The sequence below is a fragment of the Mesoplodon mirus genome (genome assembly GCF_964341445.2).
Source record: "Mesoplodon mirus genome assembly, chromosome: 6".
NCBI classification, from domain to species: domain Eukaryota; kingdom Metazoa; phylum Chordata; class Mammalia; order Artiodactyla; family Ziphiidae; genus Mesoplodon; species Mesoplodon mirus.
The window spans coordinates 144,438,372-144,464,498 of NC_138982.1; the positions used below are offsets into that span (position 1 = coordinate 144,438,372).

At 49.6% G+C, this 26,127-nt stretch overlaps 1 protein-coding gene across 3 annotated transcripts in view; it reads left to right on the forward strand.

The window, feature by feature from the left end:
• PKNOX1 (PBX/knotted 1 homeobox 1) overlaps window positions 1–26,127 on the forward strand; it is a 45,445-nt gene that overhangs the window by 11,948 nt on the left and 7,370 nt on the right. The window contains exons 2-9 of one of the 3 annotated variants that reach the window (XM_082624831.1): window positions 4,788–4,856; window positions 5,811–5,917; window positions 9,240–9,367; window positions 11,383–11,554; window positions 13,337–13,507; window positions 17,522–17,621; window positions 18,514–18,611; window positions 24,156–24,284. In XM_082624831.1, coding sequence (XP_082480957.1) covers window positions 5,867–5,917; window positions 9,240–9,367; window positions 11,383–11,554; window positions 13,337–13,507; window positions 17,522–17,621; window positions 18,514–18,611; window positions 24,156–24,284 — 849 coding nt within the window. In that variant the 5' untranslated portion in view covers window positions 4,788–4,856; window positions 5,811–5,866. The remainder of the gene's footprint in view (window positions 1–4,787; window positions 4,857–5,810; window positions 5,918–9,239; window positions 9,368–11,382; window positions 11,555–13,336; window positions 13,508–17,521; window positions 17,622–18,513; window positions 18,612–24,155; window positions 24,285–26,127) is intronic. The other 2 variants (XM_082624830.1, XM_082624832.1) reach the window with 2 other exon arrangements.

Consider the following 26,127-nt stretch of genomic DNA (forward strand, 5'->3'; position numbering starts at 1 on the left):
TCGCCGAGAGTCCGCGTGCCCGTGGCTAAGCGGGGGCGCGTGGTTGACCACATACGGTGTGTGTGGCGAGCAGCACCAGAACGCCGGGTTCACCAGCACTTCGCAGCAATTGATTGAGTTCAGAGAGGTGTTTGTAAAAGCATCCCAATTCCAAAGCTGTTTGCACCTTTGGTACTTTTCCTTCCAGCCCTGACGAGTCCGGTGCCTCATTTCTGCTGTTATATTGGCCTGTTTGCCTGTTCCTGTGCTGCTACCCACTTCTTAGTTGTTACTCGTGGCCTTGTAGGATATTTTGAAATTTTTTGAGTTTTGCAAAACCAGCAGGAATCTTGATTGGGATTGCATCTGTGTGTGCTGAGAAAAACCAGTAGACTCTCCATAAGCTGTTAGAAATGTTGGCGGGTACAAGGTTAGCCTGCACAGACTGGGGGCATTTCTTACCCAGCAGTCCACCAGAAAGTATAGTGACATGAAGTGTTTCAGGATTAATTAACCACGGCTACAGAAGACCTCCACAAAAACCATCAAACTTTTTTTTTTTAATAAATTTATTTATTTTTTATTTTTGGCTGCGTTGGGCCTTCGTTGCACGCAGGCTTTTTCTAGTTGCGGCGAGCAGGGGCTACTCTTGGTTGTGGTGCGCGGGCTTCTCATTGCGGTGGCTTCTCTTGTTGAGGAACACAGGCTCTAGGTGTGTGGGCTCAGTAGTTGTGGCTCGCAGGATTCAGTAGTTGTGGCTCGCGGGCTCTAGAGTGCAGGCTCAGTAGCTGTGGTGCACGGGCTTAGTTGTTCCGCTTGCCGTGAGTTTTTAATGCCCTTTGAAATGAGGCTTTTGAGCTCTTCTCTTTTGAGAAGAGATTATTTGAGGTTATTTTTTATTTTTTTTTATTTTTTTTGCGGTATGTGGACCTCTCACTGTTGTGGCCTCTCCCGTTGCGGAGCACAGGCTCCGGACGCGCAGGCTCAGCGGCCATGGCTCACGGGCCCAGCCGCTCCGCGGCATGTGGGATCTTCCCAGACCGGGGCACGAACCCGTGTCCCCTGCATCGGCAGGCGGACTCTCAACCACTGCGCCACCAGGGAAGCCCTTGAGGTTATTTTTAAATCAACATTTGTTAAGGCTACAAAGCTACAGGCCTGTTTTTCTCTCTATGCTTTTTTGTTAGGATTTATAGATTTCATTTTTCTCTTTTAAGTTTAGTAAATTTTGATCTTTCACCCATAAGAAAGCCTTTGATCAACTCAAGATGATCAGACTACATGTACCATTTTTAATGATCGGTCCCATATACAACTTAAATCTCCTTATGCATTTTGAACCCTAGTTTTAAGTTTAGTAGATACACTTTTCGTTTTAAGCACCTTAAATATCTGACCACATAAATAAAACCTTCTCAGTAGATCCAGTAACTTAAAATTACACGTGTAGTGAATCTCAAGTTCTCAGACTTTCCAAACCTTCTACCGGGAAGTGACGTTCGTTGGACGAGGAACTTGGTTTTGTTCACTGCTGCACCCTCAGGACCTAGAATAGTCCCTGGCAGTCAGTAAACTTGCATAAATGAAATTTATGCAAAAAAATTTCTTGTGCCTTTTCACTAAAAAAGAAATGTGTAAAATCAGTAACTCAGTTATACTTTTAAATTGGAATCAAGGCTAAAACCTAAGATTAATTTGCCAAATTTTCTTGCGTACTGCAAACAACTTAAATGTCAAATACATAGATTATTCTGGAGCTAAACACAAAAATATTAAAATCTAAGTCTCCCACAGGGCTTAGAGACACCACTAAGGCAGTAAGGAAGTCATCTCAGGCGAGTCGGGCTTCTCATCTGGGGGACCACGTGGGCTGGGATGAGGGAAGCTGGGGTGCTGCTGACCTGGGGCCCCCTCCACCGTCTGACCCACATGCTGCACCTCCTCTTCCTGTCTCTGCGGACTGAGCCAACCTGGACCTTCCCGGACTCACCATCTGCTCTGAGCAGGAAGGCCTTCTCCACCTGGTGGGACTCAGCCAGTCTGTCTACCTCTGGTTCTTCCCTGATTTGTCACTTGTCCTGGACTAGAATGCTTAGAAATATTAAAATGCCTGCCTGTTAGATTTGGCTCACATTTCATTTTTTTGTCTGCCTTTCAGGTCACAACACTAACGCTATCTTCTTAGCTGAGTTTGAGAAGAGTGTAACTTTTTTTTATGGGTAACTGTACATATGGTCAAATTGCCTTCCAAACCAGTTACACGGTTTTTGAGACCTAGGATTCCTTCAGGGTGCTGGGTTTCACTTCATCTTTGCTAGCAAAGTGGTGCACTGTTGTTTTAAAGTTAATAATTGCTAGCTGAGAAAGGATGTATAGTTTTAAATTTTGTATTTCTTTAATTACTTTTAGTTTTAACGTTTCTGTACATGAAAATTGGAAAGTTGTGTTTTCTTCATTTGTGTTAATCTGGCTGGAACTCTTGAAAGGGTACCAAAGTGACAGTTTCCATAAATGTGTTCTTTTTTAACTGGATGAAACTTGTAGAAATAAAATGGACAAAAACCGTGTCTCACCCTTAAAGACCATGGTATTGTAAGTCTGTTGGGTTGGCAGATCTTCGACTTGGATTTTAGAGCCTCGCGTGACGTTAAGAAGTGAAGACAGTTGGAGGAAAGGGAACCCGTGTGCACTGTTGGTGGGGATGTAAAGTGGTGCAGCCACTATGGAGAACAGTATGGAGGGTCCTCCACAAACTAAATATAGAGCCACCGTATGGTCCTGCAATCCCGCTCCTGGGCTCGTATATCCGGAGAAAATGAAAACACTGATTCAAATGTTCACAGCAGCACAGTTTTCAGTAGCAAAGATATGGAAGCAACCGAGGTGGCCATCAGTACATGAATGGATAAAGAGGTGGTGTATAGTTACACAATGGAGAACGACTCCGCCATAAAAAGGAGCGAAACCCTGCCGTTTGCAACAACACGGAGGGACTGGGGGTGTTATGTAAGTGAAATAAGTCAGAGAAAGGCAAATACTGTATGTTGCCCTTATATGTGGAATCTAAGAAATAAACTAGTAACTATAACAGAACAGAAACAGACTCAGAGATACAGAGAACAAACTAGTGGTTACCAGTGGGGAGAGGGAAAGGGCAGGTAGGGGTAGGGGATTATGAGACATAGACCACTAGGTATAAAATAGACAAGATACAAGGATATATTTTACAGCACAGGGAATATAGCCAATATTTTTTAATAATTATAAATGGAGTATATAACCTTTAAAAAAAGGAGTGAGGACACTGTTGTTGAGTTTGAATATAATAGAAGCTTCCTTTTCTATGTAATGGGGGAGAGAATTAGGGATTAATGGATTGTTTAGAAATCTCAAGTTAACCTTGGTTTTCATATAATACCTAAAAGAAGAGTTTTTGCTAAACAAAGATGAGCCTGCTGACCTTTCATCCTTGGGTTGGATGCTTTATTTCCCAGTTAATGGTAGGTTTCCCTTAGTCACTCAGATTCTGTCTTGGGCCTGCCTTGGCCAGGGATGGGAGGGCCTCTAGCTGAATCGCTGAGGTTGCCAGAGGCCTGGACCAGGGCACACGCTTCCTCCCAAGCCCAAGCAGCTCTGCGGGATGACCCTGTGAATTCCGCGGGGGGCTGTTTGCCTGCCCGCTTGCAGGTGCCAGGCAGTGTTTCTGCCCCAACATGGAGGATCATTTTGCTGCAGCCTGGAATTGAGCGCCTGCGGGCTTTGCAGATAGATGGCTGCCGGCAGGCCTGGACCACCCTTTCAGGCGGACAGCGCCATCTGCTGGCAGCTTCTTCCAGGCGCCTTCGGTGTCCTGCGGGAGTGAGACCAGGGCACTCTGTCCCCATCTTCTTACTCAACAAAGTGTTAGTCATATGGAGTTGCCTTTTTTCCCCCCACTTCCTTGCGTGGTGTTCCACTGTAGAGAGAGCATGTATCTTCAAAGCTTTGGACGCAAACTTCAAAATTTTTCCTTTAGGACAGCTGTACCAAGTTATGTCAGATATTGACGTTTTAACCAGGTGGGTAGAGAGAAGGACTACACGTCTATATGTTTTTAAAATGAAACGTTGACTTGTCCCCAGTATTTATTATGGGCATTTTGAAAGCGCCCAGAGTTGGAAGAGTGATCCGCCACCGCCTAGATCCGGCAGCTGGGGGCTCGGCCGCGCTGCCATCTCGTGGGGCGGGCCGGCGGAGGCTGGAAAGTAACGTGGAGAACTGGCCCCCAGCCGAGACCCACTTGGCTGTGGCTCTGCCTTCTTGGTCTAGGCCCTTCCAGGGCCTCTGCTGTGCATTTTGTTCAGCTCAGCTGCTGGGAAGCCGCTGTCAGGTGGACGCCCGTAGGTGAGCAGCTCGGGCCCCTCCCGGCGCTGGGCTCAGGACCGGCTGGCTCTGGGTGTCCTCGGCCTGTCTCAGCACCACTCCAGTCTGCTTCGGATTCACACAGGTTCACGTGGCCATCCCCTCGCCCCCCCTCGGCGCCTCTCAGAGCCTCCCCTCCGCCTCTCGGCCGGACACGCCTCTCGAGACCCCTAACGTGATTACCCCTGTAAAGACCCTGTTTCTAAGTAAGGCCCCACTTGCAGGGCCTGGGGGTTAGGACCTGGGCTATCTTGGAGCACACGTTCACACCTCTGCACGTGCTGGCCACGCCCTGACGATTACCGGGCTTGTACCGGTGGCCCAGACTCGCTCGTTCAGAATTCCCCCGTGGGTACTGAGCAGCGTCTCAGACCGTCAGCGTCCCGTCTCTTGCTTTCTCCTCCCAGGCCGCAGAACCCGCTCCCCACCATTGGCTCCACCTCGGGACATGCGGCTCTGCTCTGCCAATGGCTCAGGTGGGAACTGTCGACCCTCCCTGGACCCGCCCCTCTACCCATCCCAGGCCATCTGCACGCCCTGTGCTCCCGTCAGCCCCCGTCCACACGGCCTCCACCCTCCTTGGCCCTACAGTCCCTCACCTGCCCTGCACGCCGTCAGAGGGACCGTCCCGAGCCGGGAGCCTCAGGGCCCTTCTGGTCAGACCTTCCTGGGGCTTCCCTCCCCCGCCCCAAGAAGGCGCACAGTCTTCACGTGGCCCATGAGTGGGTGTGACCTGCTCCCGTGTCCCCCACTGCCCCCCAACTCTGCTGTCCCTCTGCACATGGCTCTGCTGCCCTCCTGTCTGCAGGGGGCACGGGTGGCATCCCCACCTGGTTTCTCTCGTCTCATTTACCTGTGTGTGTGGTGACAGGTGAATGACAGCGTTCCCACCTTTGCATCGCGTGCAGATGTGAGCCGATGCCCCGCGCAGCCTCCCTGAGCCCACCTGTGTCCTTCCTGCCTGAGGTCGGCCTCCCCGGGCTCAGTGTCAGTGCACCTGCCCCGTTACGCAGCCGTGTGACCCGCCAGCTGCGCGCTCACCCTCTGTCGTGTCACCCCGCCCGAGCGCCCCTGCCCCTCCGTGTGCTGCCTGGCCTTCCTCTTATTTGTGGCCCCGGGAAAGCCCCAGGGCCCAGGACAGTGTCCCTCACGTGTAGACATTACTAGGCATTTGCTGGGTGAGTGAAGGAATAAAACCCAAATGCCTGGAGACGTGATAACGCGTCCGGGCCCGGGGCAAGTACAGACACGCAGTCGCCAGGCAGGTGCGGGGCTGCTGAGTAGGATTTGGCTTATACTGCAGTGTGAAGGATGGTTTTCACTCTCCGGGTGAAGATGTGTATTTAAAAAGGTATACGGGTGCTGTGGAATAAGGGGACAAGAAATGCTCTGAGTTATTAACCGATGCTTCTCTGCTTTTGTCTTCCCAGACACCGTTTGCTTTTGACTCAAGATGATTTGATGTTTTATAAAGAACTCACTCACCATGATGGCTACACAGACGTTGAGCATAGACAGCTATCAAGATGGGCAACAAGTGAGCGCTGGCGCCCTGTTCCACGTCCTAAGTAGTCAGCCGACCTAGTACTGAAACGCGAAGAGTACCTTGTGTGTCACAAGCTAGTTTCCGTGAGGGTGCAGCTTCAGTGGTGAACGTTCGGTGCATTTATTATATCTTGGTGCTCAGAAAGATTAGCTGTAGAATTGTTCAAATAATTTCCTAAATGACACCCAGATTGCCAGTAATTCTGAGTCCCCTCAGTCATAGTTTCTTGGGAATTGACCTTTCTCACGTCAGTGTTAGTAAGTATCGTTGCTCTTAAAGGTTATGGTGATTATCATGGACTCCCGTGGTGCCGAGTTGCTGGCCTGCGCGGGAGCTGTGCGGTTTCGTTCCCCGGCATGTGGGTGGCAGAGGGGACCATCCGATGGCACGTGGGGTGCAGCTGCGGAGACGGTCATGACGCTCGGCTCCCTGCTCGAGGGTTTAGGGACCGCCCCCCCAAACCTGGGGCACCTTGCCCACCTGTCACTCCCCACTTGGTGTGACTCAGGGGGTGTGTAGGACCTGAGCTGCAACCCTGTCCCCTTCCCAAGTCGGGTCTTCCCTTGATGGACAGTTTTGTTCCATTCCTGGGATGTTTCCTGTTGCAGTGATTTTGGTTTTGTTGATTTAAAAAAAATGTTTTAAGTGTTTTTGCTTCTTAGAGGTAGGGAATTGTGTTTCAGGCTGCTCTCTTCACCAGGAAGTCCTCTGATATTTCCAAGAGATTTTGCTTCTCAGATGCACATCTAACGACGTCCCTGCTTCCCTGGGCCCTGCGGTGGCTCCTTGTGGACGCCCTGCCCGGAGGGCCCTACGACCTCACAGGCTCTCACCTCTGCCTGCCCCGGGGCCCTGGCTCTGGTTGCCCCTGGGCTCTGCTTTGCTCTGTCCTGCAGGTCTTTGCTTCGCCCCGCTTTCTGCGAGGACCCCCCACTGGCCCTGGTTACCCCCACGGCCCGCTCCCCACCTGCCACCCGCTTCCTGGTCCCTTCCTCTGATCTTTGTTCTCCATCCGTGGCAGTGATCACCTTCCGACACACCCTGTTACGTGTCCGTCTCCCTCCAGCTGGTCCCTGCCCTGATGCAGGGAGTCCAGGGCAGGGCTGGGCGCAGCGGGGAAGGCCTCGCTTGTAACAGCTCAGCACTTCCCGTGACGTGGAGAACCGCTTGTGAGCATTCCTTTCAGTAAGCATTTGATCTTCTACAGTACAGACAGACCGCATTTACTTAGCCGGTCCTCTGGTTGAACATTTAGATGCCTCTTTTTTCACGATCATTTTTTTAAAGTCCTGAAATAAATCCTTTAAGGCTTTTTTTATAGTACTGTCAGAGTTTTCTCCAGAAGGACTGTGTTTGATTGGGCTTTAGTCAGTCGCTTTTGGTTTTTGTTTTTTGTTTTTTGTCTGCATTGGGTCTGGGGCGAGCAGGGTCTACTCTTCGTTGCGGTGCACGGGCTTCTCATCGCGGTGGCTTCTCTTGTTGCGGAGCATGGGCTCTAGGTGCACAGGCTTCAGTAGTTGCGGCACGTGGGCTCTAGGCGCGCGGGCTTCAGTAGTTGTGGCTCGCGGGCTCTAGAGCGCAGGCTTAGTAGTTGTGGCGCACGGGCTTAGTTGCTCCACGGCATGTGGGATCTTCCCAGACCAGGACTCAAACCCATGTCCCCTGCATTGGCAGGCGATTCCTAACCACTGCGCCACCAGGGAAGTCCCACTCAGTAGTTGTGGCGCACAGGTTTATTTTTTTAAGAGAGAAGCAATTCCCAAGTATACTGTTCCATCTAAAGGCAGCAGAATGGAAGTAACCTGCTCACTCTGGCCTGTTGGAGAGTTGAGAACAGGGCCTGAGCCCGGACCTGCAGGGCTGCTCGCTCAGCTGCAGTCCCGAGCACCAGGCTGGGTTCCTGGCAGGATGCAGCCTCTCCCATCTCCGTGGATGAGCTTCCCCCCACCCCCCCACCCCACCACAGTTTCCCCAACAGGCTGCTTCCTTAAGGGATGGGGGTGGCAGTTGTGGGCGGGGCAGGTGGATCCCAGATACCCCAGTCCTGAAGAAGCCGAGGAGGGTGGTGATCTGCTCAGGGATAACAAGAAGTTTACTGTAGCGATTTTGTTTTATTTGTAAACTGAATTCTTTATGTTGAAGGATTTAAATCCTTTTCCCCTGAGTTACAAACAACAGCCAGTTTAAAGCAATTTCAGTGGTAATATCTTTAAGGCTTCTTCTTACGTTTAACACTTTCTTTAAACACCGCTGGTCTTTGCTTTCTGGATGCAGTAGCTTTCCTTAACATTAAAAATTTTTTTTTATTTATTATTTTCGATTGTGTTGGGTCTTCGTTGTGGCGTGTGGGCATCTCATGGCGGTGGCTTCTCTTGTTGCGGAGCACGGGCTCTAGGCGCGCAGGCTTCAGTAGTTGTGGCTCGCGGGCTCTAGGGTGCGTGGGCTTCAGTAGTTGTGGCACATGGGCTCAGAAGTTGTGGCTCGTGGGCTCAGTAGTTGTGGCACACAGGCTTAGTTGCTCCGCGGCATGTGGGATCTTCCCGGACCAGGGCTCGAACCCGTGTCCCCTGCATTGGCAGGCAAATTCTTAACCACTGCATCACCAGGGAAGTCCCTGTAACATTTTTATAGCTTGTGTATTCCTGAGTTTAAGGATAGGTAAGGGAGAATTTCAGTCCTGTCACAAATATGGAGCATCTTGGGTTTGAGTTGTTTTTGTGACAGGATAAGAAAGCTTGGATTATTTGTTTGTTCTTCTCTTCCTGCCACGTTACTCAGTGTGAGGACAGAGAACAAGGAGAGGCAGACGAGAAAGACTACACCTGTACCAGTTCCCTTCAGGGATGTAGAGTTATTACGGTTCTGAAAATCATAAGCATTTCACAGATATCGGTCCTCTCAACTTTTAAATGTTTTGGAAATTTGACCTTTGTTTTAGCCATTTAGAAGCACATTAAATTCAAAGGAGTTTGTTGGGAGTATTCTTTACATATTATTGCCTGTCATATAACTGTCTGGCAGCTTACCATTCCACTGCATTTCTGTTTGAGAATAGAATACAGTAAGTCCCCTGCATACGAACGTGTTCCTTTCCAACAGCAAGTTCGTGTCCAATTTGTTCATAAGTCCAACAAAGTTAGCCTAGGTATCCAACTAACACAATTGGCTATATAGTACTGTAGTGTAATAGGTTTATAATCTGTTTGCATCTTTGAAAGTTCACAACTTGAAGGTTCGTACATAGGGGACTTACTGTACTTGGTAGCAGCTTATTTTCTTTTTAGTAACAAAAGTCCTCTTCCTCCTTTCACAGATGCAAGTAGTAACAGAGTTAAAAACGGAGCAAGACCCCACCTGCTCTGAACCGGATGTGGAAGGAGTGAGCCCTCCCCCTGTGGGGTCCCAGACCCCGATGGACGCAGACAAGCAGGCCATTTATAGGTAGCAATGAGATGTGAAGCGTGTGGGTGTTCAGAGGAGTAAAGAGAACGGAAAATCTGGTTAAGTGGAACGTGAGCTATTAGCCAGGCAGAGCAGTGAGGCATGATGTGATAACTACTGGGGTGAAAGTTTTCTCAGATTACAACGTTATTCCTAATATCTTTTTAAAAAAGTTTTGGAATGTAAATGTACATTTTAGTCAACCTTACAAAACGCAATCTTCAGGCCCAGATAGTTGTACTGGAGAATTCTACCAAAAAGAAGGAAAAGCAGTAAGTCGACACAGTCTTTTCCAGAAAATAGAAGAAGAGGGAATGTTTCTGAACTCATTTTATGAATTGAACATCACTCTGATACTAAAGCCAGACAGAGACAATATAAAAAAAGAAAAAACTAAAGACTAGTATGCTTCATGAACTTTGGCATAAAAAGCGTTCATAAAATATTAACAAATAAAATCCAGTAACATGTAGAGAGAAGAATATTTAGTGACCAAATGGAGCTTATTCCAGGAGTATGAGACTGGTTCACCATTCAGAGATCAACCAGTGAGACCCACAACGTGATCATATCAAGTGATGGCAGAAAAGCATTTGACAGAAGTCAACAGCCAGTTATGATTAAAAACTGTCAGTGAAGCAGTAATAGAGGGGAACTTTCTTAGCCTGATGTAGGGAAACTACGAAAGAACCCTGCAGCTCGCATCATACTTAATGGCGGAAGATGGAATGTTTTCCCCCATGTTTGGGGATAAGGCAGAGGTGTCCACCCTGACTCCTGTTCAGCTCTGTAATGGACGTTTAGCCAGTTCACTGAGGCAAGACAAAGAAAGAAAAGGTATATCAGGTTAGAAAGGAAGAAATAAAGCTGGCTTTGTGCACAACTGACATGATTGTCCACATATAGAAAATCCCAAAGAGTGTACCAAAGAACTTCCAGAACTAAATAAGTGAGTTTAATTAGGTCACAGGTTGCAAGGGCAACACACAGAAACCAATCCTATTTCTCTACCAGTAATGTACAATTAGAAACTGAAATTAAAGAGAAAATACCACTTTCGAGAGCTCCAAAAAAATGTAGGTATAACTCTAATAAAGCACATACAAAACCTTTATGTTGAAAACTATAAAATGCCAATGGAAGCAGTCAAAGGAAACCTAAATAAAGGGCATACGACGTTCATGGATTGGAAGACTCAACATAGTAATGACGTCATTTCTCCTAAAATTGCTCTATAGCAATTATAATTGAAGTTGTAGCAGGATATTTCTGTACATATAGACAAGTTATTTCTAAATTTTATATGGAAGTCAAAAGAACTAGACCAGCTAAAACAATTTTGAAAAGAAGAATAAAGTTGGAAGAATCAGTCTACCTGATTTTCTCAGTGGAGAAAAGGTGGAGTTTCCAACAAATTGTCCAAGTTGGAACAATTGGACATCAACATGCAGAGAGGAGATCCTTGACCTAATCTCACATCCTTTACAAAAATCTACTCAAAATGGAGTATGGATCTAAAAGTAAAATTTAAAAATGTCCAACTGGTGTTAACCATACAGTGAAATATTATGCAGCCATAAAAAAGAATGAAGTACTGTTACCTGTTACAACACTGATGAGACTAGGAAACATCATGCTAAGTGAAAGAAGCCAGACACCAAAGGTCACATAGTATATGACTCCATTTATATGAAATGTCTAGAATTGGCAAATCTGTAGAGACAGAAAGTAGATGAGTGGTAGCCTGGGGCTGGGGTTTGGTGGAAAATGGAGAGTGACTGCTAATAGTTACAGGGTTTCTTTGGGGGATGAAAATATTATAAAATCGACTGTGGTGATGGTTGCACAACTCTGTAACTATACTAAAATCTGTTGCATTATAAACTGTAAACAGATGAATTATGTGGTGTGTGAATTATATCTCAGCAAAGCTGTTATATAAAACATTGCATATGTACATACTAAAACATTTTCATGAAAGTGTAGAACACATATTTTAAAATTTTTCCCCCCAGGCATCCACTATTTCCATTATTAGCTTTGTTGTTTGAAAAATGTGAACAATCTACACAGGGCTCGGAAGGCACAACTTCTGCCAGTTTTGATGTGGACATTGAGAACTTTGTAAGGAAGCAAGAGAAGGAAGGAAAGCCCTTCTTTTGTGAAGATCCAGAAACTGACAATTTAGTAAGTAAAATACATGTTTTTAATTTTTATTTCTTCTAAATTTAATCTGTTCGATAAATTTTAAATTTCTAATTAGAACTTTAGATTGTTTGTGACTCTACCAAAGGGGAGAACTGTACAATTCATGAGATAGTTTTCCGTGTGTGACTTGAATGTCGCCAGGTCTCCAGCCTTCTCTGTTGACCCCTTCCTGTAATAATCCAACAGGATGGCTTGAGCCTGCATCCTGAGTGGGCTGGGGGTTCAGTCCCTCCTGTATGTTCAGGAAGGCCACTGGGGTCGGCGTGCCCTGTGTCTTGCTTCCTGGGAACGTGTCTGGGCCCAGCTTCAGGTGTTGGCTCTTCCCTGATCGTGGACCACAACTTTGTTCTCCAGGACAGCTCTGTCTGGAGGCTGGCACTGGTGGTGGGTGACAGGCTGTGTGACGACTCGGAGCGGCCTGTGAGCACAGAGCAGGGACGTGAGTGTGGAGCAGGGACGGGCCTATCAGGGGTCCGACACCCCTCACGGCCTCCCTTAGGCTTTCAGTCTGAAGCCAGCCTGGCTCACGCGGGTGCCCCCCTCCCAGATCCAGCGCTCCAAAACCCTGGGTTCTCTGTGCTTCCCGAAAGCAATGGAGAGTTCCTTGGGCTGACATCACTGCTGTGCCCAAGGGGAGCGGCATCCTTAAGCACTAGGCAGCCCTGGCAGCCTGTGTCTGGGGCTGGATTCCCACTAGAGTTGGCCAGCTCCCAGACCAGAGCCTCAGGCCCCTCATCAGCAGGAAAGGGTCTTTGGAAAACTTTTCCCTGAATAAATTGCCTTGGTCTTAGGTGCTATTGTTTTTAATTTTTCATTAATATTCAACCCTTACAGCCAAGGAGATCTTACAGGTGAGTTGTCTGACTTCGAGTCTGTCTCCTCTTCTTCGAAATGGGACCAACAGTGCCTGCCTTTTGGGGACGAGGACCGGATGCTCTCTCTGCCTCTGCATCTCTGCTATGTGGCCAGCAGCGAGGAGGGCCCGGGGGTAGCCAGCATGGGCCAGGCCGGCAGGGACCAGGGCTCTCCTATCTGGTGCCCTAGCACGGGGCCTAGCAGAGCTTGATGCTTGGTCATTCTCACTACTGACTGGCCTACGGGTTCACTCCACAGAGACGTGTGAACTGTCCCCACCAAGGTCACGGGGAAGGAGCTGAGTTTTAGGCTGTTCGTTCACAGGAAGTGGTGTCTATGTTAATGGTTCATCACTAGTGTCAGTCATCTACCGCTGGGAGACGAGTTACCCCCAAATGTAGTGACTTTGTATAAAACCGAAGAACTTTTAGAAAAATTGTAAGAGAAAATCTTTAGGATCTGGGGCTAATCTAGGGGTAGGCAGAGTTCTTAGACTTGATGCCAAAAGCAGAATCCATTAAAGGCGGAGTTGGTAAGTTGAACTTCTTCAAAATTAAGAACCACCCGGGAGGCGCGTACGGATTCATCCCCATTTACAGATGAAGGAGCAGTCGCAGGGCGAGGGTGAGTCGCTGGGCGAGGCCAAGGTCGAGGCCCGGCTGGCTCCCGGAGCTGTGACCGCCTCTGTCCCTGCACGCCAGGTGGAGCCGAAACAACAAGCCCCAGGTCAGTGGGGCTGGAATGCGTGGTGGTTCTGCATAGTATCTGGTGTCTTGCTCCTCCTGTTCCTGGCGGTACAGGACGCCTCGGCTGGCTCATAACCAAGGAGAGTCGTGTGGTGATAATGATAACTTACCGTCATGCTCCCTTTTTCTGGTCTGAAGGTCTTCATTTTCTTGCTTCTAGATGGTAAAAGCAATCCAGGTTCTGCGTATTCATCTTCTTGAGCTGGAAAAGGTTAATGAACTCTGCAAAGATTTCTGCAGTCGCTATATTGCTTGTCTAAAAACGAAAATGAACAGTGAAACTCTCCTGAGTGGGGAACCTGGCAGCCCGTACTCCCCTGTCCAGTCCCAGGTATTTACGGCGGGCCCTGTGCTCCTGCTCGCTCCCTGCAGCGTCTGCAAGGGTGAAACGTGCTGATGTCTGAGGCCACCAGCCCTTTCAGGATTGTGGGGCTGCCCTCTGCTCTTCTGCCCTGAGGATCCTCTAGGTCTCTGAACGTGGCCTGTGCTGGGAATGTGTTCCCTCGGGCCGGAGAGAGAGCCCACTTGGGCTTCGTGCCGTGAAAAAGGGAGGCTTCACTCTGTGTTCTGGACCCCTGGAGCCCATGTTTCTGGAGGCCAGAGTACCAGTCATTTCTTTCTAATTCTTTTTTTTTTTTAATGAATTTTTAAGATTGTGGTAAAATACACATAACACAAAACTTACCATTTTAACCATTTTAAAGTGCACAGCTCAGTGGCATTAAGCACGTTCACATTGTTGTGCAACCATCACCACTGTCCTTTCCAGAACGTTCTCACCTTCCCAACCTGAGACCCTGTCCCACTGACTCCTCCCTCTCCCTCCCCCTCCCCCCCAGCCCCTGGCCCCCACTATCCTGCTTTCTGTCTCTGTGACCTTGACTCCTCTAGGTACCTTATGTAAGGGCAGTTATACCATGTTTGTCCTTTTGTGTTTGGCTTATTTTACTTAGCATAATGTCCTCAAGTTCATCCACGTTGAAGCACTGTAATATTTAGCCATTCTGAAGGGGTGTAGTGACATTTCATTGTGGTTGTAATTCACATTTCCCTGATGGCCAATGATGTTGACCATCTTTTCATGTGCTTACTTCCCATCTGTATATCCTCTTTGGTAGAATGTCTGCTCGTCTCTTTTGTCCATTTTCTAATTGGATTTTTAAAAAATGGTTGACCTTGGAGAGTATTCTAGATGCAAGTCCTCCATTGGATATATGGTTTGCCAATACTTTCTCCAAGTCTCTAGCATATCTTTCCATCTTCTTAACAGGGTCTTTTGCAGAGCAAACCTTTTTCATTTTGATAAAATCCCATTTATCGAATTTCTTTTTATGAGTCATACTTTCAGTGTCAAGTCTAAGAACTCTTGGCCTAGCCCTAGGTCCCAAAGATTTTTCTCTTATTTTTTTCCTAAACATTCTATATTTTACATTTAAATCCATGGCCCATTTTCAGGTTTGGTTTTTCTTGCCTATGTTCGTCCATTTGCTCCAGCACCATTTGTTGAAAGGGCTGTCCTTCCTCCATGGAATTGCCTTTGCACTATTGTCGAAAACTAGTTGGGCATATTTGTAGGCCCTGTTGCTACGTTCTCTGTTCTGTCCCATTGATCTGTGTATCTAGACCGTAGAGTCTTGATTCCTGTGGCTATATAAGTCTCAAAATTGGGTAGATGGATTCCTCCTACTTTATTATTTTTCAAGATTATTTTAGTTATTCTAGTTCCTTAGTCTTTCCACATGAATTTTAGAATAATCTTGTCTATATCTGCAAAAAAATGTTACTGAGGTTTTGACAGGAGTTGCGTTAAACCTGTGTGTCATCTTGGGGAGAGTTGACACCTTTACTGTGTTGACTCTCCCAGGCCACAGTCGCGGCGCTCTCTCCACTAATTTACTCTTCTGTGATTTCTTTCATCAGTGTTTTCTCGCTTTTGACATAAAATTCCTGCACACGTGGTTTTAGAATTATACCTAAGTATTTCACTTTTTTGCACAATCGTAAATTGTATTATATTTTTAACTTCAGAGTCCATGCCAATATGTAGAAATCCAGTCGATTTTTGTATCTTTGTCTTGTATCCTGGGACCTGGCTGAACTTCCTTATTAGTCCTAGGAGATCCTTTATGTAGATTCTTTAGGATTTTCTACCTGTTTAGTCTTGTCATCTGCAAACAGGGACAGTTCTATTTTTTCCCTTCTGATCTATATACTTTCCGTTTCCTTTTCTTGCCTTATTGCTCTGGCTGGAACATCCAGTACTATCCTGAATGGGATTGAGGGGACATCTTTGCCTTCTTCCCAGTCTCAGAGGGAATAGTGGTGGGTTTTTTTTTTTTTTTTTCTAGATGCTCTTTTTCAGGTTGAGGAAGTTCCCTTCTATTCCTATTTTTCTGAGAGTTTTTATTATGCTGAATTTTAACAAATGCTTTCCTGCATAGATTGATATGTGATTTTTCTTCTTTCATCTATTAATATGGTAGATTTACATTACTTGATGTTTTTTGAATATTGAGCAAGCTTTGCATTCCTGAAATAAACTCCACTTGGCCCTGGCACATAATTCTTTTTGTATAGATTCCTGAATTCTGTTTACTAATATTTTGTTAAGCATTTTTGTGTCTATATTGAGGGATATTCGTCTGTAGTGATCTTTTTCGGTACAGTCTTTGGCTAGGTTTGGTATCAGGATAGTATAAGCTTCATAAAATGAATTGGAGAATGTTCCCTCCTCTTCTGTTTTCTGGAAGAAATATGTAGAATTGGTTAATTGTGTTAATTCTTCTTTAAATGCTTGATAGAATTCTCCAGTGACACTACCTAGACCTGGAGATTTCTTTTTCGGAAGTTTTAAAATTACTAATTCAGTTTCCTTATTAGTTATAGGGCTATTCACATTATCTGTTTTATGTTGGATTTTGTCTAAGATGTCAAATTTGTGTGTCGAGTTATTTACAATAGTATTCCTTTTTCATCTTTTGATATCTTCAGGGTCTGTAGTGATCTCCCCTGTTTCATTCCTGATATCGGTAATTTGTTTTTTCTCTTTTTTTTTTGTCTGTCCGTCTTACTAGAGGTTTGTCACTGTATTGATCTTTGCAAAGAACCAGCTCTTATTTCATTGATTTTTCTGTTTTTCTATTTTCAATTTCATTGATTTCTGCTTTAATCTTTATTATTTCCTTCTTTCTGCTTGCTCTGGTTTCATTTTGCTCCTCTTTTTCTAGCTTCTTGATGTGGGAGCTTAGAATACTGATTTGGATCGCTTAATTTTTTTGTTTGTTTGTTTGCGGTACACAGGCCTCTCACTGCCATGGCCTCTCCCGTTGTGGAGCACAGGCTCCGGACGCGCAGGCTCAGCGGCCATGGCTCATGGGCCCAGCCGCTGTGCGGCATGTGGGATCTTCCTGGACCGGGGCACGAACCCGTGTCCCCTGCATTGGCAGGCAGACTCTCAACCACTGCGCCACCAGGGAAGCCCTGGATTGCTTAATTTTTATTCTGACCAAGTTTATATAGCAAACTTTATATAGATCTACCAAAGCTTATACGTTCAAATGGATGTGGTAGCCCACAGAGTAATTGTCTTTGAAGGATATCTACTTAGGCTATTTAACCGCTCAAATATCTGGGTGCCTGCTATGTGCCAGACCCTGTGCTGGACGTCAGGTGCAGAGATCCGTCCCTCGCCAACTCCCAGTCCAGCCATCACAGGAAATGGATAAATTGGCCCATTTGGATCTGACTTCAGATGGGTAGATTCTCCGACATGGTATTTACGGACATTTGCATGGAGCCTGCAGTAGGCCAGGCCCAGATCCAGCACCCCACAGACGTGGACACTGGGGGCTCCGGTGTGCTCTGTGCTGTGGGAAGGGCAGGTACAGGCTGTGCCCCTGGGGGTGACTCCCCAGCCTGTGGCATCATCTTTTGAATAGCTCATCCTGTCCAGGAGGCTTTGGTTCTTGGAAAACTCTGAGCCAAGTTGAATGGAGAAGGTGTGTGACTCGATCAGGTAATTTTAGTCTTCCTAGTTATATCTCCAGGGCTATAGGGTGTGTTTAATATGCTGATGAGGTGAAAGATAATCTTTTGGAAGCTAAATTGAAACTAATATCTCAGTATTGATCATATCATATTTAACGTTCAGTCAGTTTGGCATCTCTTGCTTCCAGATATGTCTGTAACGCATGCCTTACGAAGGCTTGTCCTCTGATGATGCTCTTTGCCTCAAGCATCTTTCCTTTAATGATGATGCCATTATGCCATGTGTTTTGGAGTTTTAAACATGGGTTTTCTGTTTTCTGATAACATAACCCGTTCGCTGTGTGTTTATGACTTCCAGCAGATTCAAAGCGCCATCACAGGAACTCTCAGCCCCCAAGGAATCGTGGTGCCAGCATCCGCTCTGCAACAGGGGAATGTCACCATGGCAACCGTGGCAGGTATGACGACAGAAAAAAGGACACTTTCCTCGAGCTTTTGCAGAAAGAAGTCCTTTATATTAGAATGAAGAAGTGCAGAAACATGGTTTCTAATTAATGCCAGTTCCCGATACAGGAGTGTCAATGTCTAGAGCTCTTTGAATGCCTGGCTCTTGTTCATTCTCAGTAACAAATATTTTATACAAATTGGGTTTCCCTCTCAAAAAATATTGGTAGGAAAGGTTTTATATGGGAGTTGAAAATATATAGCAAAAACCAACAGAAATTTTCAAATAACATAGTTTTTAATTGTGCTCTTAGCAGCACCTGGAAGATCTTAAGTAGCGTCATTAATCGATGATAAGCAAATGAAAGTGCAGCCTTAGCGTCAGTATTACTTGTTATGGATGCACCCGGGAGCTCTAGAATCTGTCCTCTTCCTGTGATGGTTTTTCTTATACGTTGCACATACAGAACCATCATGAAAATGGAATGGGCCCAGAAGGAGGGGGAGAAATTGAACTAAAACCCTCCACATAATCACACAAAGGGAAACCTCCGCAGGAAGATGAAAGCACGTTGGATGAAAAAAATAACTAGAATCAAAATATTTGTTATCTAACACCTTTGGCCAAGTCCTTTAATACATGCCAGGAAATGGAGGCGAACAAAGGAGGGGGCTCACAGACTGCCCCCCAGCCACCCCGCCCTGCGTTGTCTCATGAGAAGCCATGGCTGCGCGCCCCGCCCCGCCGCCCAAGTCAAAAGTCAACTAGCAAAGTGCTGTTGACCATTCAAAATGATTTTCAAAGCTCACAAGCTACAGATTTTGTTCTTTCGGTGAGCACACCGAGAAGAGCGGGTATAATCGTTGGGACTGGAGAGTGACTCAGCTTTTCGGGTCCCTTTCTAGGCGGCACAGTCTATCAGCCGGTCACCGTCGTCACTCCCCAAGGCCAGGTAGTGACACAGGCGCTGTCGCCCGGCACCATCCGGATCCAGAACTCCCAGGTGCGTGAGCTGGCCCCGCGGGGTGCTTGGGGGCGTGTTAGCACAGGTGTGGGGGCACAGGCGGCCCGGGCTCCAGCCGTCCCCTCGGCGTGAAGGCCATTCGGGCGGTCTCCAGTTAACCTGAATGTCGGTGTCGTGCGTCTTCTTCACGGTTCATCTTCTGCGTTGTTGCAGACAGAGTTCAGAGAAGCCTAAGGAAGGAGGAGAGGGTCCCCCAGGATCCCTCCCCGCGAGGGGCCACTGCCGTCCCGTCTAACGTGGGGCTGTGTGGTTGTCTCCACTTCAGGAGGGCGGAGGCTGTGTAGGCGCACCCTGCCCGGACCCCCGGAAGTTCACCCTGACCCAGGCCTCCAGCTGAGGGGGCGGGCTTGGGCCGGTAGAAGTGCCCGCGCCGGCAGTGCCGGGATGTGCCCCAACCTGGGGTCGTCTTACCCTCTCTGTGCCTTTGTGGTAACGTGAGACCAGTCCCCTCTACGTTCTAGGGATATACACACATTTTTTTAAGTTTTTACACTTAGCTAGGTTTAAATTGGAAGCAGTGTTTCCGCCATCAGTTCTTATTTAAGACCATTGATTCATTCTTCATGTTAGTTCTTTGTCTTCGGCCTGCACAGATGCTTTGTACATCCTTGTTAGCCACTTTGAGGCCCGGCCTTGGGGATGTCAGTGTTTTCTTAAATCAGAAGCAGGTGTGAGAGGGCCTGGGGCAGGGGCCGCCTGGGCACACCCGGGGCCAGGACACGAGGTGGCCCCCAGGCCCAGCCACGGGGAGTGAGGGTAGGCGCCCCCAGCGCCGGCCCGCCATCCCCAGCCAGCCCGCCAGCCCTGAAGTTTTCCATTCACGGCGGCTGGGAACAGAAAGCTGGTCTTCAGAGCGTTTCCTGGCCTCACAGTGAACTGTTTTTAGAGGAAGGAAACACCGTGAAGTCCAGTGCTTACTTGTACAGTGGAGGCTCATTCGTTCTGCTGTTTAAGGAAGAGTTTGACCGAGTTTACATAGCAGACGTGCAGAGTTTGGGTCACGTCTGCGGAGCCCCTGCTCCCTGAGGCTGCTGGCCAGGAGCCGCCTCTGCTCTGGTCCTCGGTGACCCCGCAGCCCACCCTGCACTTGTCCCCTCCCCGTCACAGCCCCGGCGTCTGTCCCTGGCAGGGCGGCAGGGCTGGGGAACCGGAGAGACAAGCCCGGCGCAGGGCCGGCGGGGGGGTTCACGGAAGAGTAAACAGACCGGCTGGGGCCCGGCTGGGGCGTTCCGTGACCAGGGAGCCCTCGCGTGTAGGTACGTGATCCTGCAGAGCTGTTGTGGCCGCTCCGGGCGTTTTTCCTTCTCATTTGGCCGACGTCTGGGTCCTTGCTGGGCTGCAGGTAGTTAGGGTGAGTCTCCCTCAGCAGTGACGGCTTCTGTGTTCTAGAAACTGGAGGTCAGGAAAGCGCGTGGCTGTCTCTGACGGCGCACGGCGGTGGCCGGCCCCTCCCCGCGCCGGGCGCATTGGCCACGGGGGCATTTTCTGACCTGGCGTTGGTCACACAGAGGAGCCGGACGCTCTTCCTGGGCTGGGCCATCTCTACAGAAGAGCCCCCGTTGTGCTCGTAGTACATACTCATTTAAAAGCACTTTTTTCCGAGAAAATAAGAAGTAGGCAGGGCAGTGAGATTCCACCGATTTCTCCTCGCCCCACCCTGCTCCCCTTTCCCGGGACAGTCTTATGTGTACAAAACCGTTATTCGTATGGTTCGGGGTTGTGCTGTTGTCTGACGCGTGACAAGTTTTCGCCTCCTTTTTGCGATTTACAGCGATGCTTGACTCTCTGGTATCAGGTCGCCCTGCGCCCGCGTTGTTGAGAGGCCTGGATCAGACTTCGCTCCCCTTGGGCGACCGCTTTCAGGCCTCCTGGCCATTGCTTCTGCCGGTCCCTCCGCGTTTGAAATAGAATCCCCTCCCCTAACTCACCCGTACAACCTGTAGCTTGGGCTTTCTGTCCTGCTGGGGGCTGTGCTCTTTCCCGTCTCCTCCCCGGCCAGGCTGCCGTTCATGTAGACACAGTGCGGCTGATGCGTTTTCATTGTGAACATCCTCACGAGCGTGTAAATGCTGGTTGCTGCTGAGCTGCGTGTGTGACCGTGATCACGCTGCCCAAGTTAGCAGCTGGGTCTCCTCCCCGCCGCACAGTTTCCATGGCATCGGTGGCTGAATCCTCACGGATCCCCCAGCGTGCTTTCGGCGTCCCTGTCAGGTAGCTGGTCGGGGCCGCGTGGCCTCGGGGCTCTCGGCCTCCTGGTCTCCACCTTGGCCGGGCGTCGCACGTCGGGCATCCGGCACGTCACCCTGATGAGCCCCTTCTCCACAGGCCCACGTCCTCTACTTTCTAGGCTTCATTCCCTCTTGGAGAACTTGCGGAGAAAACGTGTGTGGGATGTGCCTCGTGTTGGGACTTAGCAAACCTAGAAGTGACTTAGTCTTGGTCTCATCCTGACACGCAGTTGGTTTGCATGTACAATTCCAGGTCGGGAAGGGGCTCCCTGGGCGCTGTCAGCGTGTTCTGGCAGCCGCGCTGCCTTCGAGAAGGTCAGTGTGAGCTCCGCTTTCCTGTCTTCTGTGTTTTCTCCTCTGTCAGACGCGTTTTCCCTGAGTTTTCGGCGCGGGTCCTGTTTGTCGGCTGTGCTGAGCACTGCCGGGGACCTCGTGTCCTTGAGGCTGGGACATTTTCCTGAACTCTCTGTGACAGCCCTGCCCCCGCCCCCAACCTGCACATTCTCTCCTTCCAGAGCCCTTACTGATCGGACACTAGGCCTTCTGAACCAAGTCCCTTGATTTTTCTGTATTTTTGTATTTGTATTCCCATTGTCTACTTTCCCAGAACTTGCCTTTTGTCTTCCAGCCCATCTGTTACGTTTTACATTTCAAGTGTAGTTGTCATTTCTGAGACTTCTTTACCCACTGCGCTCTCCTACTCTTGGTTCACGGGTGGTTGATGTGTGCTTTGCTTTCTGCACTTTCCCTGTCTCCCCCACGTCACACCATTCATTTGCTTTGCTGTTGGCTTTTTGTGACGGAGGCGTTCAGGTGTTTGGGGGCAGTCGGCTGTCCTTCTAAATGTAAACATGAGGCACTAGGGTGCTGTTTGGTGCTTGTCAGCTGCTGGGCTTTGGCAGGCCGGCTCACCTGTGGCCTCGCCTCCAAATTCTACCCTCCCTCAGCCTTTTCTTCCTTCCGTGTCCCCGGAGCAGGACTGATCTCTTGCTTGGGGCGGAAGCATAGTTGCAGGAGCAGGAGTGGGCGGGGTCTCCCACCTTGTGTGCAGATCTTCCTCACCCTCCTTCTAGCCTTGCCCCTCCTCCCACCCTCCAGCTGTGCTCAGTCTTCAGCCTCTGGTCTGTTTCTTTGGGAAAGAGACCCCGAGTCGCTGCAGGGCTGGGGGCAGATCCGTCACCCACAGAGAACGATGGGGAGTGCTGTGGGGGCCCCACTGCTTCTTAAATGGGTTTCACCCAGTTTCCTAGGCTTTTAAATCCCCCTGCCACGCGCAGGCTCAGGCTTTGCTGGAGGGCGGTGGGCCAGTTGGCTGGTCCCCCCGCAGGCCCTCGGCTTCGTTGGCCTCCCCAGGCCCCCTTGGTGGCATCTGTGAGGTCGAGTCGTATGGCCAGCTGTCACTCTCCCTGTTCATGAGTCCACATTTGTTTTAACCCTGCACAAAAAAAGCAACGCTGAAACTGAAATACATGTCACATTGCATGAAGAAGCTCATGTATTATATTGAGGCAAACACAGCAGACAGGTTCCATTCTGGCCCTAGTGGAACTAGTTTTAAAAGCCCATTTTTCATTCTTTTTCCTGTGCACACAAACGTGAGCAGACAGGCAGTGCTTAATACTGTTCAGTCCTTGGGACTTCCCTGGTGGTCCAGTGGTAGAGAATCCGCCTTCCAATGCAGGGGACGCGGGTTCGATCCCTGGTCGGGGAACTAAGATCCCACATGCCGTGGGGCAACTAAGCCCCCGCGCTGCAACTACTGAGCTCGCGTGCTTCAATGAGAGAGGCTATGTACCACAAACTACAGAGCCCACGCGCCCTGGAGCCTGCATGCCACAACTAGAGAGAGAAAACCCGCACGCCACAACTAGAGGGAAGCCCGAGCGCTGCAAGGAAAGATCCCTCGTGCCTCAACTAAGACCTGACGCAGCCAAAAATTAATCAATCAATCTTTTAAAAAAAAATACTGTTCAGTCCTTTAACGAACAAACACATGCATTCCAGAAAAACAGTTATGCCCTTAGTGATAATCTTAGGTTTTAAGGTAAGGTTTAAGGTTTTAAATTTTAGGTATAGTTAGTGGTGGTAATGTCTTCTTTAAGTCATAAATTCTGTCTGTTTAGATGTTGGTGTTCAGTCTTTTAAAGAATTATCCAAAATGATGTAAATCCAGAGGAAGTACAAATAATAGAAACCTCTCCAAAATAAACTTCCAAATCCTGTAAATTATGTTTATGACTATATTATACTGAAACTGACCTACAGAAGTTGATGCTTATTTATTGATTTTTACTTTTTTTTTTAGTACATCTTTATTGGAATGCAGTTGCTTCACAATGCTGTTAGTTTCTGTCGTACAACAGAGTGAATCAGCCATATGCATACATGTACCCCCACATCTCCTCCATCTTGAGCCTCCCTCCCACCCTCCCTGTCCCACCCCTCTAGGTGGTCACACAGCAGTTCTAAGGTAAAGCGTGGATCACAGAGGAGAGGTCCCGATGTGTCTGTGTGGAGGCCCCAGCGCGGGGCGTTGGTTTTCTCCCTGGTCTGGGGGGTGAATGACACGGGCACTGTCTCTGCAGCCGCTGGGCGTGAGGTGCCGCCCCTGGCTGGACGCGTGGGGCCTGATGCTCTCTCCTCGTGTCTGTGTGAGTGGACGGACGCTCATCTAAGGGGACTTACACACGTGTCCTCTCCTTTCGAGACGGAGTGAACAGGCTGTATCTCAGGCTCTTCTCAGAGTGAGGGGGGCAGTGTCTCGAGTGGCCGTGGAGCCGTCTGGGCAGAGGTCGTCGCCTTGGCCCCTCTGTGCTGTGGTCGCTCCGTCCGCACTTTGTGTGTTTCTTTCTCTCCTCCTGGCCGGGCTCCTCTAGTTAGTGGCCCTTCCAGCTTCCCCGTCCATCCTTGTCGGTTGCTTGAATCCTGCTCCAGGCCAGGAAATGGGCTGTTGTCGCATCTGTCGCTAGAGGAGACAAGCTGAGGACAAGTGTGCGTGAGGGCGGGGCCCGGCTGCGGGCAGAATGGGACACTCGGGGCTTCTCGGTGCCCGTCCCACCCGCGTCGCCAGACGGGGGGCCCCTGCGCGGCTGACACGCGAGGGTAAAGGGTTACAACGCGAGGGGCCACGTCCTCGGAAAATCAGCCCTACAGGGTCCCAGTGTTTATGCCTTTCCTGTAAATAAGACATTTAGCCGTAAGATCCTTGGTTATTCTCTCCACCTGCACTCGTAAGCTACTTGGATATGTCATCCTTTTCTATGCTTTCTAACGTTGTTTTTCAATTGTTTAAAAGCTTCAGTTACAGTTAAACCAGGATCTCAGCATCTTGCATCAAGATGACGGCTCATCTAAGAACAAGAGGGGGGTCCTGCCGAAGCACGCCACCAATGTGATGAGGTCCTGGCTCTTCCAGCACATCGGGGTGAGGACGCGCGTGCTCCGCAGTTAGCCAGACCTCCGTGATGCTTTCTTTCTGGCTTATTTTCTAGAAGAAATGGACTTGTGTGGGCTGGTAGGCCTGGGTTTAAGAATCGGTGTTCTGTTGACTGTCCCTGATGGTCGAGCACCGGACAGAAGGGAGGGTTACCCAAAAACTGGTGACAGCGAATAAGTGCAGCTGATGTTAATGGTACACGCCCGCGAGAGAAACTGCCCGTGGAGGGCGCCTGCGGGGAGGGGGGGTTAATTAGAGAAGTGGGCAGAGAAGAGGTGCTCTGGGGCAAAACCTGGGAAAATAGCGATGTTTGGTACGTTGCATTTGGGAGGGAGATGAGGAGTTGAGCTTGTGGACGGAGGGGTTGGCACGTGGGCCTGTGACCGTGAGGGGGAGCTTGGCGTGCCTTAGTCTGCGTGGCCCCGTCCTCACCTGGACCTCGGCATGTCCCCCTGAAGCCGTCCTGTCTTGGGGCGCACGCTTGCCCACCGATTTCTGGGGAAGGCTGGCTGGTTACCTGCCTCAGTCCCAGTCCCCATGCCCCCGACCTTGGGGGAGGGTGTGACCGCGAGTAGCTGCCAGGAGTGACAGCCTTCTCGCTGCTGCCGGGTTGGGAAGGACCAGGCTGGCCCCGGGGGGCGCGGTGGGAAGGTGGGCGCCGGGTTACGGCCTGTGCAGGCAGAGGGAGGGGCCCGGGGGGCGTGCGGGCGGATGCGGAGGGACGGAGGGTCGGGAGGGCCGGGAGGGAGAAGCCCCTCTCCGCGGACCTGTCCATCCGCAGCCCCGGCCCGGCCGCTTCTGAGAGCTGAGCTGGTCGGCCCGGACCTGCGCCTGGGCGTCGGCGCCGCCGGCACCCGCTGCGGCCGCGTCCTCACTGCCCCGGCCTCCTCGCCTCCACCCCGTGCGCCGTGCTGCCCTCGGGTCTCCGCAGCGCCCCTTCGCCCCCGGCGGCGCCCCCCGCCCGGGCTGCGGCCACGTCCGTGCCTGGGCGCCCACCTCCGTCCTCACCCGGCTGTCGCCTCCGGTCCCCCTGGGGTTTGGCCCTGGTCGCTGCTGAGCCCCCTTCCTCCACCCGGAGCTGGGCTCTGCGGGCTGTGCCCCGGCCCAGCGGGGGCGGCTCACGTGCCGCGGGAGAACGCGGTCGTCAGCGGCGGTGTGACCCCGCCTAGAAGCTGGTCCTGGCGAGGGTCACGAGCAGCGGAGAAGTTTAGGGACAGAACATTACAACGCTGTTCGCTGCGATAGCGGGAGATGGGCTGGTGTGTGAGGTAGGACCTGTCAGCGTGACGGAAGGTGGTACAGCACGTGAACACGATAAGCGAGGGCCAAAAGCACTAGGAAGCTGTAGGTACGTGGACGTAGGTGACAAAGTAGGACGTACGTGTTTGTAAATACACCGTGAGTGTTACAACCGGTACACACGCCTGTAATGTAGTGACCGGACTACAACACGAGTAAGTGATGGGATCGGCTCTTTTCCTGTGAAGTTTCCTTTAATGTTTTAATCATTTCTAAAATAGACCCTGCTCAGAGGTTCAATTAAAATGCCTTTTTTTTTTCCTATGAAGCATTTCCTGTGTCTTCTTCTCGACCCCATTTCTCTGAAATAACCGTCCTCTCCTTGTAGTTTTCCTGACACTCTAGGCAGCACTCATTACTGTTTTGGTGGGTTTTTTGTTTTGTTTTGTTTTGTTTTCTGGTTTGTGTACGTGCTTCCTGCCCCCTTTTTATTTTACGAGCTTTTTTTTTTTTTTTTTTTTTTTTTGCAGTACGCGGGCCTCTCACTGTTGTGGCCTCTCCCGTTGCGGAGCACAGGCTCCGGACGCGCAGG